The sequence below is a fragment of the Oryctolagus cuniculus genome, chromosome 6, assembly GCF_964237555.1.
Source record: "Oryctolagus cuniculus chromosome 6, mOryCun1.1, whole genome shotgun sequence".
NCBI classification, from domain to species: domain Eukaryota; kingdom Metazoa; phylum Chordata; class Mammalia; order Lagomorpha; family Leporidae; genus Oryctolagus; species Oryctolagus cuniculus.
The window spans coordinates 76,694,212-76,712,853 of record NC_091437.1 but is presented as its reverse complement, the minus strand read 5'-3'; the positions used below and the strand labels follow the sequence as shown (position 1 = coordinate 76,712,853).

Here is an 18,642-nt window from a genome sequence, read left to right as displayed (position 1 = left end):
ACTCTTGTTACTGCTAAGTACTTATTTCTTGTCTAGCTCAGTACTCTAGAAGTGCTTAGCATTTAATGTGCTGAAAATGATCATAGCTCATTTTTAAAGGAAATTTTCAGAATACTGTACCCTAAGTTTTGTTTTAAGAGAATAGATGTTTGTCTCATCAATGTTTATAAAACTAATAGGGATAAACATTAACATGTTCTGTCAGTATATGTATATGTATGTATTTATGTTAGAGTAAATGCATGTGAATATATATGAAAGTATTTCAAAAAGTTATAGAAAATAGAATTAAGTTTATTTTGGCGTAAAAAATGGAAATCCATGCATATGAGAATTCTTCAAAAAATTCTCAAAAAATGCACTCTGACAATATTGTGCATGGATTACAACTCTTTTTTGTGCTAAAATAAACTTATCTTTTAATTCAACTTTTTCATGAACTTCTTAAAGTACATTCATGTACATTTATATACAGGTGGAAGTATATGTGCATATATATAAATATGTGTGTTTGTGTAAGAATTCTTGGAACAGTTTCCTTAAAGTTTTTTTTGCTTTTATGTTTCCAATATTGATTTTCTTTTTCCATAGAGGATATCAGGATAAAACCTGTGGACGAGAATCTTCACTCAACTGCCCAGGAAAATTCCCGTAGGAAGGAAGATAGATACACTTGTTATCAAGAACTCGTAGTCAAATCTTTAATGCACTTGGGGAAATTTGAAAACAATGTGTCTGTCCAGACTGTAAGTGAAAACTTAAATGACAGTGGCATCCAGTCTTTAAAAGCAGAGAGTGATGAAGCAGATGAGTGCTTTCTTATTCATTCCGATGATGGAAGAGAGAAAATCGAGGACTCCCAGCCACGGTTCTGCTCCTCGGATGACAGCGAAAGTCACTCTGAGAGTGCTGAGAATGGGTGGGACAGCAGCTCCAACTTCTCAGAAGAAACCAAACCACACAGAGGCCCAAAGTACATGCTAGCAGATAGTCAAAAAGACATATTGGAAGTTCCTGAAATAAAAACTGAAGGTGACACATTTCTTCCATGTGAGAACAGGTGTGATGCTGACGTGGAAAGGAGAGACCCACAGAACACACACCGGGAGCCCCCGGATGCCAAAGCCCAGCCTTCCTTGGCTGAACCTGAGGAGAGGAACAGCGAGAGCATGGCGGCTGGGGCTGAGGAGCCGGGAGACCTGGAGAGAGCCACTGGGAACTTAAGTCTGCTGGAGCAGGCGATTGCTCTGCAGGCGGAGCGAGGCTGCGTTTTCCACAACACCTACAAGGAGCTGGACAGGTTCCTCCTGGGGCACCTAGCAGGGGAAAGGAGGCAAACCAAAGTCGTTGACACGGGTGGAAGACAAATCTTTAACAATAAACGTAAGACGTTTTTGCATTTGTCTTAGGAATAGAATTACTTGGAAGTTTTCAAGACAGAAGTTAGGTTTAATGATTCCTTCCAGATACCCTTTGACAACTAGATGCAGTTCAAACATCAATTTATAATTCTAAAATAAACAATTACTCTCCCTTCCCCCAGGTCATTCTTGGATCAAGTTTGGCCAGTTTTGCAATGTTTTCACCTTGGAGAAAAGATGCATTCCATCTATTTCTTTTCTTTTCTTTTCTTTTCTTTTCTTTTCTTTTCTTTTCTTTTCTTTTCTTTTCTTTTCTTTCTTTCTTTCTTTCTTTCTTTCTTTCTTTCTTTCTTCTTCTTTTTTTTTTTTTTAATCAGAAAGCATTAACTTGTTGAATATTGTCCAAGGAGTGAAGACTTCAGGAGTTTCCTTCTATGGAAAAGCACAGTTAATGTTTTTTTTAAGATTTATTTTATTTATTTGAAAGACAAAGTTACAGAGAGAGGTAGAGACAGAGAGAGAGGTCTTCCATCCACTGGTTCACTCCCCAGATGATCATAATGTCCAGAGCTGTGCTGATCTGAAGCCAGGAGCCAGGAGCATCTTCAGGTCTCACACGTGGGTGCAGGGTCCCAAGGACCTGGGCCATCTTCTACTGCTATCCCAGGCCATAGTAGAGAGCTGGAGTGGAAGAGGAGCAGCCAGGACTAAAACAGGTGCCCACATGGGATGCTGGCGTTTCAGGCCAGGGCTTTAACCCACTGTGCCACAGTGCTGGCCCCAATCTCTTTTCATTGAAGTGTTTTTTTAAAACAGTTATGCCTTTAAATGTACTTTATTGAACATTCTTAGAAGTACATTAGTACAGATTGGATTTCAAATCACTTTATTAGTCAATTCCAGAAATTTAATTTTTTTCCTTACCTTCATTCTAGGATCATCCAAGTGCTTTTGAGCTTCAAAATGCTGTCTAGCCACTTGCAAACCAAGCAGAAAGCTCAGACCCTTCTAGGGATAACACTGGATATTAATGCATTTCTAAGCCTATGCTTTTACCAGCTATCAATCTCACCATCTCAAATACATCAGTGCAACTTGGAAGAGAGTAAATGTACTTCGAGGAGACCTTAATATTGTTCCTCAGACTTTGAGAAAGTTGTGTCCCCTGCTCCCATGGAGTCTTGCACTCATTCTTTCTCCAGAGGCTTGCACTAAATGAGCCTGATGCTGATTCTAGCTGTTTGTAGAGTTTTCCAATGACCCATACGTGCCTCCAAGGCCTGTATAAGGGGATTTTTCTGGGATCCAATCCAACCCCATGCTCTAGAATTTCTATTGCTTTTTCAGCAAGTTCTCAGATGATTCTTGGGCACACTGAAGTCTGAGAGCCACAGAATTAAGGGAAAAATCTTACAGAAAGTCAAGGTTGTAGATCTAGAACCAAAAGGTTTATAAGAATAAAAAGTTACTGTGATCTGGAAGTTCTGATGGCTGATATTTACTTAGAAATAAGTTGTATATGGTCATTTTAAGTCCATTTTAGAACTCATCTGAAATTTGACAAATAATATCTTTTTTTAAAAGATTCATTGATTTATTATTTGAAAGGCAGAGTTACAGAGAGGGCGTGCATGCGCGCACGCACGCGAGAGAGAGAGAGAGAAAATCTTTACTGGTTCACCCTTCAAATGGCCACAATGGCTGGAGATTGGCTGATCCGAAGCCAGGCGTTTGGAGCTTCTTCCAGGTCTCCCACATAGGTGCAAGAACCCCAGTACTTGGCCCATCTTCAACTGTTTTCCCAGGCCATAGCAGAGAGCTAGGTCAGAATGAAGCAGCAGGGACTTGAACCAGCATCCATATGAGATGCTGGCACTGCAAGAGGCAGCTTTACCCACTATGCCACAGTGCCAGCCCTGACAAATAATCTTACAACTTAGAGCTGAAGGAACTAAAAAGAAATAAAATAAAATAATAAGGAACAAGATAAGGCTAGACAGACATCCTGCAGGGACCAGAATAAGGCAGACCATGAATGACTAGCATGTGGTTCAGAACAGGATATTGTATTTAGCTCAGCACGCTCCCACTAATATTCGACTTGTTGAATTTACTTTTTTTAAAATGAATTATAAAATCAGAAAAAAAGATGAGATTTATTCCACATTCCCAATATCTACATTCCTAATGTAGTATATTATTTTGGTTCTAAGAGATATAGTTTCCCTATTTTAACATTGCTGAAATCAGAAAGGCATGCAATTGTTTTATTTTTAACAGTGTTTTCTTTCTTAACAGCACACAAAATGATGTTCATCATACAATTATGATGTCCTATGGCCAATGAGATCCAATAGTTTGAGAAACTGTATTTGAATCACAGTTTAAGATACTTGATGACCTTTTGGTTATTTTCAGAGCACTCGTTAAACTTTTTGTGGTTGCTGTTGTTTTCAGAAATTACCAAGGCAACAGAATCTGTGTTTGTAAATGCTAGGTCACATTGGAGACATAGGAACTTCTCCTAGTATGGGATGAGTGAACAGTAGTCTAATCTATTGCATAGGGCATGGGGTATTACAAGCCTCCACAAGGAGATCAAAGCCCATGCTGATATGAAAGAGGCCAAGATGGCATATCCCACACTGCAGGGGAGCTGTAGGCTTCGTCTACTCAGGATGCCTGTGGAATTCAAATTAGCTATTCAGTTTCCTATTTCTTGTTGCTGATGTGGGAGCCAGTGCAACTACAGTGATTATTTCTCTGACATGCAGCCCATGCTCCTCAGTGAACACTCAATCAAGTTGGCTCCCGTCTTCTCCAAACTCCTATCCTGGCTTCCTGTGCACTTTGCACAGGCAACTCTGCTGTTAAGGAAACAACACTGGAATTTTAAAACTTTGTTTTATCTAAGTCTTCTGATGAGTTGGCAATTCTTAAACAAATTTGGTTATGCTACTGCTACTAAGCACGTAGCAAGACTTTCAGTTACACGTTAAGTGAAATCACCACGTAATTTATTGCCCAGCCTATGACATTTTTAAGGAAGGGAGCAGTACAAGCAATTACACGAGTCCAGAAGTCCCCTGTTATCTGAGGTTTCACTTATCACAATTTCAGTTATCTGTAGTCAAATGCAGTCCAGAAAATTTAAGTAAAAAATTCCAGAAATAAGTGATTTGTGTGTAAAGTAACTTTTATAACAGTATATTTTTATAATTATTCTATTATTATAGTTATTGTTGTTAGCCTCTTGCTGTGCCTAATTTATGAATTAAATATTATCATAGGTATTTGCATAGGAAAAAGCATAGCACTTGCACACAAGGAGTATTCAAAAAGTTCATGAAAAATACATATTATGAAAAGTTGTGCTTGGATTTTAAAATCTTTTCACACCAAAATACATTTGTGTTTTCCATTTTTTCCCTGAACTTTTTGAGGTATCCTAGTATATATAGTACTTAGTGCTATCTATGGTTTCAGGAATCCACAGAGCAAGGTCTTGGAATCTGTCTCCTACTGTCTGTCTATCAGGCATGAATGCAGGCCAGGATGTCACATCACCAGGGTCTAAGGTCACCCCCATTGGCAAACAAAATCAAAGAAGAAGAGGCAGGCTTGACAGTGGCCTCCCCAGCTCATGCTCTGGCTTCTTATCATGCAAGCAGGTTCTGGCCTCCAGAGCATTTCCTCCCCATCTTTGTTTGGCCCAGCAGAGAAGAGCCTTGCAGACAAAGGTGCATGGTGGACCGTCAGTGGGCCCCACCTGGGCAAGTGCCAGCCTACGTTATCTCCAACACCTTCTCTGGCTTCCTGTACACAAACAGTGTGGCGAGGAGGGGAAACACTCGAGCCAAACCTTTCATTGTGGTTTAGAAATGTGGCCTCCCCTGGAGAAGAGCCAAGAGAGGAAGGGCATCAACATGCATGCTGTTATTCCTGCTTTTCCCTGCCATGCTTTTCCTGAGGGTCCGCTCTCGCAATACACTAGGATCAGACTTTGAGGATTTTGAATCGTGGTCCACAGATTTTACACACCCACATCCACTTGAAATTTCTGGAATAAAATACAATGGAGGTCCACAAAACCCTAGAACATTGCAAACTCTTCCTAGGCCTCTTAGTCCTGCAAAACACAGAGTGTAGTCTGGACATCATCACGTGGGAGTCCTGCCTCCCAGGAACACAGATGCCTGCCACTGGACACATCCCTGCCTCTAGTTGTGCCTCGCTCCCCTATAGCTCCACAGCTGTCTGTCTCCTGACTCTCCATGACTGGTAGTACAGGCTTGAAGGATCCTTGGCCCCGCCCCCTTTGCTGAAACCATGCCCCCATATAATTGCATTACATGCAACCTGCTGTGCCCATCTGCCCAAGCCGTTTGAAATGCAACAACTGGGGTGCCACGGTATCACAGAGGCATGGCTGCTCTCACAGTGCACCACCCCAGAAGGCATTTGTCACACCCTGTGTCAGTGGTCTGCTCTGGGTACTAGGCACCAAGCTGAAGCAATGCAGGCTTGGTAGGGCCCTTCTTTGAATTCTACCCATCAGCAGCTTCTTGGGCAGAATCATAAGTAGATTATTTTCCCTCTCAGCATCCAGTGTGCCTGTTACTCCAAATGCTCCCTGTTCTGAAGATCCTGCATGCTTTCTGCTTCCCACGAGACCCCCTACCTCTGCTCTACCTCCCACTCCTGCTCCACTCCCAGAATGCTGAGGGACAGGCTTTCTCCAGTGAGCAAGAGTCATGGGACAGTGTTGGCTATGATAACACATTTCGGTATTAGGTTTATTTATTGTCTCATTCACGAATATAAACACTTCTGAACAAGGCCTCATTGGCCTGAGCTCTAACTTCATCAGCATTCCTATTCAGTCTTCATGTAGGTTATATATTTATATGAGGGATCTTCAACAAAGTCATGAGAATGCATATTATGAAAAAACTATGCATGGATCTCAAATACTTTTTGCACTGATAGACTTACCTTTTCATTTCATTTTCTGTGAACATTTTAAGCATCCTTACAGAATGTTTTATCTAACCCTCAGCAAAAATTACACCTCTCCCCTTCTGCAGCCTGAGCCTCTCCTCATTCCCGCTCTCTCCAGGCAGCCTGACGAAACAAGTCACAAGGTGGTCCTTTCTGTGGCCGTCAGCACGTGTGAATCCACTCCACTTTGCCCTTGGCTGTGCTCTTCAGGCCTCTGGGAAGGCAGCCTCTCTTCCTTTTGCTTCCATTTCCAGAGACTCTCCTTCCAGAACTTAACCTTTCCATGTCGTCTTCTCATTGCCTCAGTTTCTGCATTCAGGGTAGAATCAGTGGCTTAGTCCCACCATTACTGTAGTTTTCTCCTCTGTGGTGACCATGGGTCTTGGAGTCTTGGGACCCTGTAGCCCTTCTGACTGGGTGGGCAGGACACAGATGAGGTCCCTGGGCCTCACTCTTGTCACTTGCTCTGCAGGAGCAGACTCTGTGTGTGATGGGTGCCTGGCCAATCCATCCTCAACCCTGGGCAGGGACAAGGCCAGAGTGGCACTTCTCAGATATGGTGGCTTCTTTGCTTTGTAAATTTTGAATCTGGCTTTCTCTAGACTCTTTCAATAGAAGGTGGTTTGTGCTTAAATAAATTCTTCTTTCTCACTTTTTTTTTCCCTTTTCAGGGCACAGGGTTGATTTTTCATAATGAGACTGTAACTACAATATGTGACACGACAACTTAAAACCAGCTCTGCATTTTAACACTCTCTTGCCCTGTGTCAGCCTTTGCTTAGGAAACTAACACAATTGACAACCTGTTTTATGACTTCACGGGTCTTAGTTGAGGGTCTCATTCAAGGCAGTGTATAAAAGATGTTTATGAGGGTAAACCTGAATAAAGTGGGAATGTCACCCGGCAAGGCCACCCTGCTGAATGAGAAGGCAAAGAATAACTGCATGAGTTTTTCAATTTCATTTTTTGTAGATTCGCCGAGGCCTGAAAAGAGGGAGACCAAATGCCCCATCCCAGGGTGTGATGGCACAGGGCACGTGACAGGCCTCTACCCCCACCACCGCAGCCTTTCGGGGTGCCCCCACAAAGTCCGGGTTCCCCTGGAAAGTGAGTACCTCTCGCTCCCCGGAGAAGTGGTGCACCGCAGCATCACAAGCTGACCTACTTTCTTGTCCACTTTGGAATTTGGATTGGAAGCGCGACTCTTTCTCTTTGTTACGAGAGTCTCCATTTAGCCCTGTGTTTTAAGGCATTGCATGGTCATAGGAAATTTGAGGTACAATAAGGACAATGGATCGGGAGACAATTGCCACAGGGAAGACCATGTGTGGCTTGCAGCTCCCAAGAGGAAGGGGCATGCCCATGCCATGGGCAGGGAGCACAGGGCATCAGAGTGGGTTAGGAGACAGAGGATGGTGTGGACAACAGCTGTAGTGTAGCTTTGGTGTGAGGAACAGAGGAGGAAAAGTGTGCCTGCTTAGCACTGGCTGGCTTGAGGAACTTCAGGACTCTGGGGTGCAGGGATGTCCCTGGGTGTCTGGTCCCTGGCACAGAGTGATTTGGGTAAGGGGAGAGTGGCCCAGTGTATGAGAGCCAAACATAGGATGTGATCAGGTGCGGGCTCTGTATGAATTGGTTTGTATACAAATGTGCTCATGGGCTAGTTCCCGCTCTTCAGGAATTGGCAGGCTCTGGGAGGGGCAGGCTGGCCAAAGTCAGCAGGGTCCCTGATGTCAAGGCATCAGGAAGCAGAGACTAAGACCTGCTGACTACACTGTGTGATACACAGTCCTGTCTACCCTGGAGGTCTGGTTTCCTAGGCCCAGCACCAGCCTTGGCCTCCAGTCAGCACAGGCAGCCCCTAGAGTCCTCCTGGCTGCCCTCGCTGTGGGAACATGTGTGCTTCATGTGTCTTAGGACACCCTGCTACAGCTGAAGACCCTAGCAAGAACAAACCTGAGCCTGGGTCTCCCCCACAGCCCTTCTGTGAGCCGGGAGACATGGGGCAGAGGAAAGATGTCAGCTCCTAGGCTATATGGTACAAACGCACTACGTCCCCTACTTTTTGAAATTACTTATTGAGACACCTATCGGGCCATACAAGCTATAGAAACGGGGATGCCCCAGCATTACCCTTCTCTAGGAGGTTCTGTAAGTCACTGATTCTCCTTGGGTCAGACCCTCCTACTGAACTGGCAGATCCTCAGACTGCTTCTCCCATTGTCCCCTCCACCTCACCAACCACCAAATAGCAGTGGGAAATGGGTGGACAGTAAGACTCAAAATGATATCACATAGGGGATAAAGATGATGTGTAGGACTTCTGACTACAGGGGAAGATAGAAAGAATATTAATATAATATTCTCCATCTACTCCATCAAGGAAAAGCACATAAATGAGAAAGGAAAATTATGAGATTTTCAGTTCAAATAAACATGAACAGAATCATCCTGTTTAGGCTTACTGTTGAGCATGTGTGTAGTTCAAAGAAATTAAAACTTGAACAAGCTCACTGATTTAATGTCTGAAGTTCTGAAGTGCCCATTTGTTTCTCCCGAATATGAAGGCATTTCAAAAAGTCCACTTATTAAATGGAATTCAAAGTTTATTTTGGTGCAGAAAACTTTTGATATCTGTAAATAGTTTTCTGACAATACCAAGTTTTTGAAGACCTCTCCTATGCGTGGCTTTCAAAAAAATTTTGCACCACAGTAAACTTATCTTTGAATCATATTTAATATGCAAACTTTTATAATATTTTGGGGGAGGAAGCCTGGTGTAACAAATGTCATTTGAATGCAAAATGGAGAAATAAACTTGCTAATATGCTATGGACTTACAGCAAAGTTTTCTTTCCTTTTATGTGGTGTCCGTGCCCAGTTCTGGCCATGCATGAAAATGTGCTCAAGTGCCCGACTCCAGGATGCACAGGAAGGGGTCACGTGAACAGCAACCGCAACACCCACAGGAGGTAATTCCCATGAGGAGCTAGTCGTTCTGCAGAAAAGGGGGCAGAAAGGAAGCTCTGCAGCAGCCAGTGCTCAGTGTGTTGGGAAAGTTGCTGCGACACCATCAACTATTTCTATTTATTTATTTTTGGCCAGGCAGAGTTAGACAGTGAGAGAGACAGAGAAAGAGTTATAGACAGTGAGAGAGAGAAAGAGAGAAAGATCTTCCTTCCATTGGTTCACTCCCCTAATGACCGCTATGGCCGGCGCTGCGCCTATCCGAAGTCGGGAGCCCGGTACTTCCTCCTGGCCTCCATGTGGGAGCAGGACCCAAGCACTTGGGCCATCCTCCACTGCCCTCCCGAGTCATAGCAGGGAGCTGGACTGGAAGAGGAGCAACCAGGACAGAATCCGGCGCCAACCGGGACTAGAACCCGGGGTGCCGGTGTCACAGGTGGAGGATTAGCCAAGTGAGCTGCGGAGTCAGCCACCATCAACTATGTTACCATGTGAAATGGATAGTATGAAATATCCTCAATGAGTGCAGAGCCAAAAAGATGAAAACCACTTCGTTATTATCGGTTCTGGACATTTTTATATTAGGAGCCAATTATGGTAACAAAATAGCGGACAAGTAGAATGTGTTCTCGTTTTCTCAGAAACTTTACCCTTGCAGTTTCAATGCTGAGAAAAGTTGTTCATGAGTCACAATTTATCCCATCCCCTAGGCATCTAAAAAGAGCCAAAAGAGGCTTCAGACTACAATGATCTTTGACTGTAAACTAGAAGGAGGGTGGACACCATTTAATTGATGTTGTGACTAATATAAAACATTTATATGTTTTATATATAAATTTAAATATTAATATATTGTATGTGTATAAATATTTAGTGAAAATGCTGATTATTTTACATGTGCATTTTATTCTATCTGTAGATGATTATACATTATAACTTTGCCAGAAAATCTCATATTCTGTATTTTCAATTTAACCTAAGATATAAAATTTAGACCCTAAAATTTGACTAGAGATGCTAAGCAGAACTATGGAGTTACTGTGCAAATCTCTGTAGTTGGACACATGGCAATTAAAAGGAGCACATTCTACTGCAAATATGAAGATGTTTCTAAATCCTTCAGTTCTTTCTCCCTTATGGAATATTTTAACTTCAGAAATGAGTTTATTACCTTTCACCTCTGAGCTGGGGATGGGAGACAAATGTTGACCTTGTAGTCTGCAAGACCCCTTGGGATCTTTGAGTTTGAGAATGGTGCAAAGTGAACTATTAATATGACTTAACATTTAGTGTGTGCCAAGTGTGCCATGAAGCACATGCCAAATCTCGTTTCTACTTCAACTCAGATCCTCCTGCTTTTCTTTTCTGAAACAGTCTCTCTGGTTGCCCAATTGCTGCAGCTGAAAAATTGGCAATGTCCCAGGACAAAAGTCAGCTTGATTCTTCCCAGACCGGGCAGTGTCCTGACCAGTCCCACAGGTACGCCTCTACCACCAAGTCCCTGATGCTGAGCTCATACTGGGCTCCCACACAAGGGGGCCTCTCCTGTGCCTCATCTGTCACTCCACTGTGACCTGACCTTCATTCTCAACTGCCAGTACACCTGCATGGGCAGCACGTGGGAAAGGCTGGGCTGCTTCACACTATCATTGCTTTAATGAATTACTTGAGTCTCTGGAGCTATAACTTGAAATTCATCTCTTTGCAAAGGTAACATACTGTAGGCCAGTCTCAAAGAAATAAAGCACATAATAGGTGTTATTCAAAATCCCAAGTCACTCCAATGTAACATATCTCAAGAGTCCCCTTTAAGACTGACATCATGTTTTAGCCTAGAGAAAATATCACTATAAGTCAATTAGGTCCACTCAAAATGTATGATGTTAAATATTCATCTCTCACTTCCACATATGCATATGGTTTCTTACCAATAAAAATTCATAGATAGCTGTGAATAAAATATCTTCCACTGGTACCACTTCAGTTGGTCCTTCCATTAGTCCCAGGTTCTTCACAATGTCCAGTGGTCTGGAAGATCTTATACCTAAATAATAATGTATGTGATAGTGCTTCTTGTGAAGTTGTTTGGCCATTGCAACAGAAATCATATATGTAGGAAAAGTGATTTCAGATTACTGTTGTTACTGAGTCACTGAAAGGCAAAAACAGTTATTAGGCAGTTCATTACTTTCAGAGTATGGATTCTCTTAATATTTTGCCTCCATAGATTTAATTAAGAATTAAAATTGGCATTCAAATCATATAAGTTAAAACATATGTTACTTAACAATGTGAATAACTAAAAACATTACAATTAAATTTTAAATAGAATTCTTGGTTAATATTATTTTTGTTTAGTTTTATTAAGTATATTTGATTATCAATATTTCCTTTTACTCATTTCTATAAAAATTAATGATTTTTAGACAGACCATTTTTGTAACTTTAGGGCTATAAACCAAATTATATGCAGAATATTAAGATCAGCTAGTTATTCAAATATGTGTTTAAAGATTTATTTATTTATTTGAAAGGCAGAGTAACAGAGAAAGAGGGCGAGACAAGAGAGAGAGAGAGAGAGAGAGGTCTTCCATCTGCTGGTTGTCTCCAAATGGCTGTAATGTCTGGGGCTGGGGCTGGGCCAAGCTGAAGCCAGGAGGCTGGAACACCAGGTTGCAGGTGGGAGGGCCCCAAGCACTTGAGCCATCTTCCACCACTTCCAGGCACAGTAGCAGGGAGCTGGATTGGAAGTGGAGCAGCTAGGACTTGAACAAATGATCATATGGCGCGCCAATATCACAATCAGTGGCCTAATGTAATGCTCAGCTCCACTCAAATATTTTTATGTAGAAACTAAAAAGAATTTTTTACCTAGTCCAGAAAACATCACTGAAATGAATCGGACAAGTTTTGATGGGTAATAAAGAAAAAATTATATTTTCACTTTTGCTAAATTCTGGAAGGTGAATATTCCTGTTCTTTTACTCTTAGGCCACAGCTGAAATTTCTTTGGCCGAAATTGGTGCTACGCAATCATGATACTCTTACTGAACCCTAATTCAATAACTCCAAGGCAGTATTTGATTCATACATAGCGTGGCTTGGGAAAATTATATTGAAAAATGTGGGAGTAAATCATGTGCTAATTGTAGTTATTTTGATTCATATTGAAATGATGGCAATGTAATAGATAAAATACTGAAGTACTATTTAAAATATTGTTTAAATCTGCAAAGCCAGTCAGTCTGAAGGTGGAGGGAAAAGATAACCCAAGAAGAAGCTACCAATTCCAGAATCAAGATTCTGGTGTCTGCACTGCTCCTCACAGGTGCCAGGCTTCTGCCAGCCCTGCAGAACTAAGCAGAGCCCAGGGTCACTTCTCTTGAGCAGGATAAAGCCACATTTCCTCACTACTCACAATCATGCCTACCTGATTAGTGGTTCAAACAAGCAGAATGTGCACACCTTGTCAGTGCCCTACCTAGTGCTTCTGATAGTTACAGGGTACTTTTCTCTAAGGAGCTGGAAGTGCTAACAAGCACAGAACGCTTGCTGCTTGTGACACAAGCATAAGACACATGGAGGTTGCGTGTTCTGTTTTACCAGTGGCAGACTGGGACACAGAACAAGCAGCAGCAGCATAGCCATGCACAGCCTAGAGCGTCCCCTCTTACACTTCTGCTCCAGGGCACTCTGTTCTGTTGTGCCTGTGCTTATCACAGGCAGTGACGTGTCTGTCCACTGTAAATTCTGACACTCATCTGCTCACCAATAGTTTCACTGTACATCTTTTGAACGACTTTCCTTTTCTGTCCAGGACAAGCTTGGTGAAGCAAATTGAATTCAATTTCCGATCACAAGCCATCACCTCTCCCAGAGCCACGGTGTCAAAAGAACAAGACAAGTTTGGAAAAGTCCCATTTGATTATGCTAGTTTTGATGCACAAGTTTTTGGTAAACGACCCCTTGTGCCAACAGGGCAAGGATGCAAAACACCACCATTTTCTGAATGTAAGCTTTGAGTTCTATTACTTCCTCCCTCCAAAATGCATCTTGTGTATGTGTATGTTTATGTGTGTGTATGATGGGGGAGGAGTGTACTAAAATACAAGGCAACTTCAAACAGTTCATGTAAAATGTATGTTATTAAAAAACTATGCATGGGTTTTTTTTTTTCACCAAATTAAACTTACCTTTTAATTCCATTTTTCCATGAACTTTTTGAAGTACTCACATATATAGCAGACTACTTAGAACTGGCAGAAGCAAAAATATATTGTATAGTGAAACACAATAAAGAAATAATAGTCGGGTGACAGATGTTACTGATTTTATTCTAAAGTTATATAAAAGTGTTAGATAAGATTTTATAAAATGATATAGTTTTATACTCAGGATTATGGTAAATAGTTAATGGATTAATTATTCTACTGTACACTGCCACTATTCAATCTAAATACAGTAATTATAAAGAAATGTTTAATGCATGTTTAGCTGGAATTGGGATTAGTTTATGGAAAATGTGGTAGCTGTAATACGATACTTTTCATTATTATTGAAATTATGAAAATCTAACAGATAAAATATTGAAATATTATTTAAAAGATTTAAATCAATAAAAGATTCAGACTGAAGATTGGGGAACAGCCTAAGAAAAAACTCATAATTCAGGAAAAAAAAGGTGTGGCTATGGAGATGTATACTCACAAATTTAAGAATTAGTATAGAGAAGTTTAAAATGGATGAATACTCTTTAATGCTGATACATCTGGATAGAAGACCATAACTCAATGATGGCATAACATACAAATCTGGTGTTTTACCAGCTCATTTTTTCAACTTGTTTAGAGCCCTTAAACATTGTGAAGAAAGGGCAGAAAGTAATTGTTGGGAACAGGCACAGAAGTGATTCCTGTATTACAGAGGCTTAACCTCCGTTAAGGAAGAAGCTAATAACTCTTGTCCAAGTCCTTCATACACCATGACTTTTTGCCTTGTTCCACAAATCCATGGAATCTGCGATCTTACACCAGGCAACCTAGAATGCAGAATATTTACTTCCATCTGGCCTGTTTGACCAACACTTTCAGACAACACCTGCTGTGTAAAATGCAGCAGTGGATACACTGACTTGAAAGGTGTTTACCTATCACTAAGAAATTTATTATGCTTCAAAGACATTCTTGCTAAAACTAATACCAGTTATCACAAATAACCATTGACAGATTCAGAAAAAGAATATACATCCATACAATTTATATCTATCTACCTATACCATTTCATATAGCTGTGTGTATATATATATATCTTTTTATATATATACACATAATGTTTATTGGGTGAAGTTTAAGAGCATTCTGTATACTCACAGAGTAGGGATATCGATTTAAAATCTGCAAAACATTAAGAGACATTTTTATATCCTAGAGTTGTTAGGACAACATTTGGTAATATTTTAAATTTTTGTTTTATGAAAGATAACAATGAAATGTTTAAAATAAGAAATACATAATCAAAGCAAAAAGCCAAATGCTTTGTGATTAGCCCGTAATTAAATTTTGGGTGTTTCTCCCATAACCTTGAGTGATGTCTACATACAGCCCAAATCTGCTTAATTCTCTCTCCCTGTAATGCTTTGGTACCCACAACAGAAATGAAAAGGCAAACTCAGCCTTGATAACTAAATTGCCTTTCTGTTCACCTTGAGAGCATTTCCTGCCTGTGCTCTGTCTCCAACCTCCTGACTATGCGAATGCCAGCTCACTGAGGACTCCACCACCTATTTAGTTCCATCAGGTTGGAGGAAAACAACTTCTATGAGTGAAAGCCCCAAACAGACCTTTCTATGAAATAAGAAAAATACAATTACACACCTAAATATATAGAATAAGTGGCTACTGTGAAAACAAATATTGAAAGGATACATTTTTTCCCCTACTAGAATTACACGTTTTCAGATATCAATGCCTTAAGCTCCCTGAAGTCCCTGCTGGTTTTTTTCTGATGTGTATCTTAATTCACAATTTTTGCCACAAATGTTGCCAGTGCACCTGCGCCATAGCATTCGTTATGTAGTTCTTGTCATAAGAAGGGTATACATTAAAAAATATCGAGAGAATAGTCCTTGTCTCCCAGCAATCGCATTGTCTGACCCGTGAGCCTGTGTGAAAACCCTTCTGAATAACCTTCATTTAAGGGACCAACAGATAATGGAGTGCACCATATTCTTCACCTATTTTAATGTAAGAAGTTCTATAGTTAACAAAACAAGTCTGTTTAATGACTGCAACCTCATACATGCAATTGCTAATCAAATCTCTCTTCAACAGCAAAGCATTTTTCAAATCCAGTGAAATTTCCTAATCGACTGCCTAGTGCAGGCGCCCACACACAGAGCCCGAGCCGTGCCAGCTCTTATAGCTACGGTCAATGTAGTGAAGACACCCACATAGCAGCAGCTGCTGCCATCCTGAACCTTTCCACCCGCTGCAGGGAAGCCGCAGACATCCTCTCCAACAAACCACACAGCCTGCATGCCAAGGTAGGCCCGGCCAAGAGCCCGGAGGGTGGGCCAGCGACTGAACCGTGAGGATAAACTGCCTTTCATGTTCCTAACCACAATCACCACTCGCTCCCCCACCCCTGGAACTCCGCCCTCTCTGCCCCAGGGAGAGGCGCAGGACAGGGATGGGCAGAGGGTGGGTTCAGAGCAGAGCGAGCAAGCGCAGGTCTGGACTGGGGAAGCTTCCTGAAAGTGGCATACCAAAGTTTGGGGAGCTGTGAGTGATGGAGACCGGTGGTTGGGAGAATTTACACACTTTGTTACCAGGAGTCCGGCCCATGAGTGAAAAAGCACCGCTGTTTAGAATACATATGAGCAGGGGAAGTCTGTTTGTTGTTTTTCTTCCCCAGAAACCTTTTATTTAAGGAATACAAACTTCATGCGTTTCATAAATACAACTTTAGGAATAGAGTGTTTCTCCCCACTGTACCCGCCCTCCCACCGACACTCCCACCCCTCTTCCTCTGCAAACCAAAAATGTTCAGACAGGTTTGGTTACACAGTAACAGGTAGAACAGGGGCAAGGCTGATCCTTGGGATTTATTATGGCCCGTGTTGACAACATGCGTGAATTAAGACGGTCTGAGTTGCTGTGACAGTCTCATAGGGTGCAAAGGAAATCCAGGTATGATTCCTCAGTCAGAGATGGCGCAGGTAGGTCTGAGAAGCCATGGCATTCAAGTCTGTGACATTGACAAAAAAATGCCACAGCCTGGAAGGCCACAGAATGAATTTTGTTTCTCCAATAACCCCTCCTGTCCATCTTACAATGAGAAGTAGACATCTCGCTTTTATAGTAACCCTGATGAAAACATAAAATCAGATTTCCTCCATGCTTTGCCTTTTCACAGCTAATGCCTTGCCATGGGAGAACCACAGTGATCCACAGAGGTCACCACAATAACCGCCCAGACATCCGTGCCCAGACTCAACTGGAGCCAGTGACTCCTGGTTCTCTATCCAGTGGCTGATGTCGGCTGAAATAAGATGTCTAGACTTCTCTTAGAAGAGATTTTACCCTTGTTTTAGATGGAAAAGTCCTGGGGTTGAACTCTGACCCTGGAACTAAGCAACTAAGCAACTAAGACCCATACCCCACTCCCCTCCCTTTAAGTGCAGCCCACCCTGGTGTGGTCAGCTGCTTGCCTGGCCTGTGCCAGGCCTTCAGGAGTGCAGGTAACAGTGCCACTGAGCATTTGACAGGAGAATCAGAATTAGCTTCTGGACGAAACTGAGCCAAGTAAACCCCAGGAAGAGTTGGTAGCCAAAAACCACTCAAAAACAATTTTTAAACAAATGAGGTTCTTCAACAAAGAAAAACACATCCTCCGAAAATATAAAGAAAGTATCAAGCGATCCAAATTCAAGGGAATCAGAGTCACAAATTATTTACACAGATGAATGATGTGGGGAAATTTTAAATGCAACTTTAGTTATTTAAAAATTCTTTCTTATTAAATTTTTTATATAAAGAGAAAATTTCATGCATTTCACATAAACAGTTTTAAGAATGCAATACTTCTCACCCTACCTTCTCTCCCTTGTTGCCTCTCTCCCTTTATCTCCCTTTTTTATTTTTATTTTATTTTTACAAAGAAATATTTTCCATTTATTTTGAAAATTCAGTTTTTAAAACCTGAATAAATTTCTCTTTATCATGCATCTAGTTGGAGAAGTACTCAAAAAATCTTCCTTTTTAAAGTGTTTTGTGACTTGATTGTTTAGGCTTCCCTAAGGAAATAAAAGTACTAGGATTGTACTTATCAATATTACTTAAATTATTGGAGTAACATCTGAGCAAACAAATATTTTTCTCCTTCTCAAAATTCTGCTTTTCAGATTAATCCTTAAAATTTCTCCGTGTTCTATGAAATTGTTGATGTCAAACAATGGAACAATGATGGCTAAAATAATCAATATACAAGGGTAATTCAAAGAAGTTCAGAGAAAATGGAATTAAAAAATGTCTATTTGGGTGCAAAAAAAACTTGAAACCCAGGCATGCTTCTTTCATAATACACATTTCCGTGAACTTTTTGGAGACTCTCCCTCATATGCTCTTCTCTGTTAAAAACATATTTGGAATGCAGTGAAGTGACTCAGTTCAGTTGGCATATTCCAAAAATTCAATAATCAATTTTCAGGATGTATTTTCCCTCTCCTACGGAGAACATTCTTTCTCTAGCTGCTCTGTGGAGCAGACCAGGCAAGCCCAGGTGACAGGAACCCCACCACAGTCCTCAGCTTCCTTATGCCAACCAAGACCTTCCAACAGAAGCCAAGCAATTGATGTGATGCTGAGGATGGGACAGACAGAAAGGGCCCACAGACTTTTGAACGGAGTGGGTGTGGGTGTTTTTAAAACTATTTTCCCATGAACGCTGTCTGTTAACAAAGCAGTGATAAAATAGGACAAAAATGGCACCCTACAATGTTACTTAGTGTGGAATTCTTTGCCAATATGCACAGTTTGCACACAACTATAAAAATGTGTAGAATTCTGTCCTGGTTGGATTCTATTTCTTAAACATAGAATAGAATCTCATAAATTCCTACATCAACAAAAATATTTATTTTACCAAAAAGAAAAGAAAGACCAAGGTAATTAACCTCATAAAATGTCCTCTGATCAACCCCTGCCCCATGTGGGCCCTTTTCCATTGCCAGTGTTGCACTTGCTTTGTGCCTTTCATGTGTCATTCAGTGTAAATAGCTTTCCTCTCCACACTGCATGCTCACTGGATTCTCTT

General features: G+C 41.3%; 1 protein-coding gene across 2 annotated transcripts in view; it reads left to right on the top strand.

Annotated features, from left to right (window-relative positions):
• The window catches only part of ST18 (ST18 C2H2C-type zinc finger transcription factor), a 125,838-nt gene that overhangs the window by 56,196 nt on the left and 51,000 nt on the right, over positions 1–18,642 (top strand). For both annotated transcript variants that reach the window (XM_017341299.3, XM_017341297.3), the window contains exons 6-11: positions 592–1,383; positions 7,336–7,470; positions 9,245–9,335; positions 10,705–10,809; positions 13,148–13,341; positions 15,660–15,871. In XM_017341299.3, the coding sequence (XP_017196788.2) occupies positions 592–1,383; positions 7,336–7,470; positions 9,245–9,335; positions 10,705–10,809; positions 13,148–13,341; positions 15,660–15,871 (1,529 nt within the window). The remainder of the gene's footprint in view (positions 1–591; positions 1,384–7,335; positions 7,471–9,244; positions 9,336–10,704; positions 10,810–13,147; positions 13,342–15,659; positions 15,872–18,642) is intronic.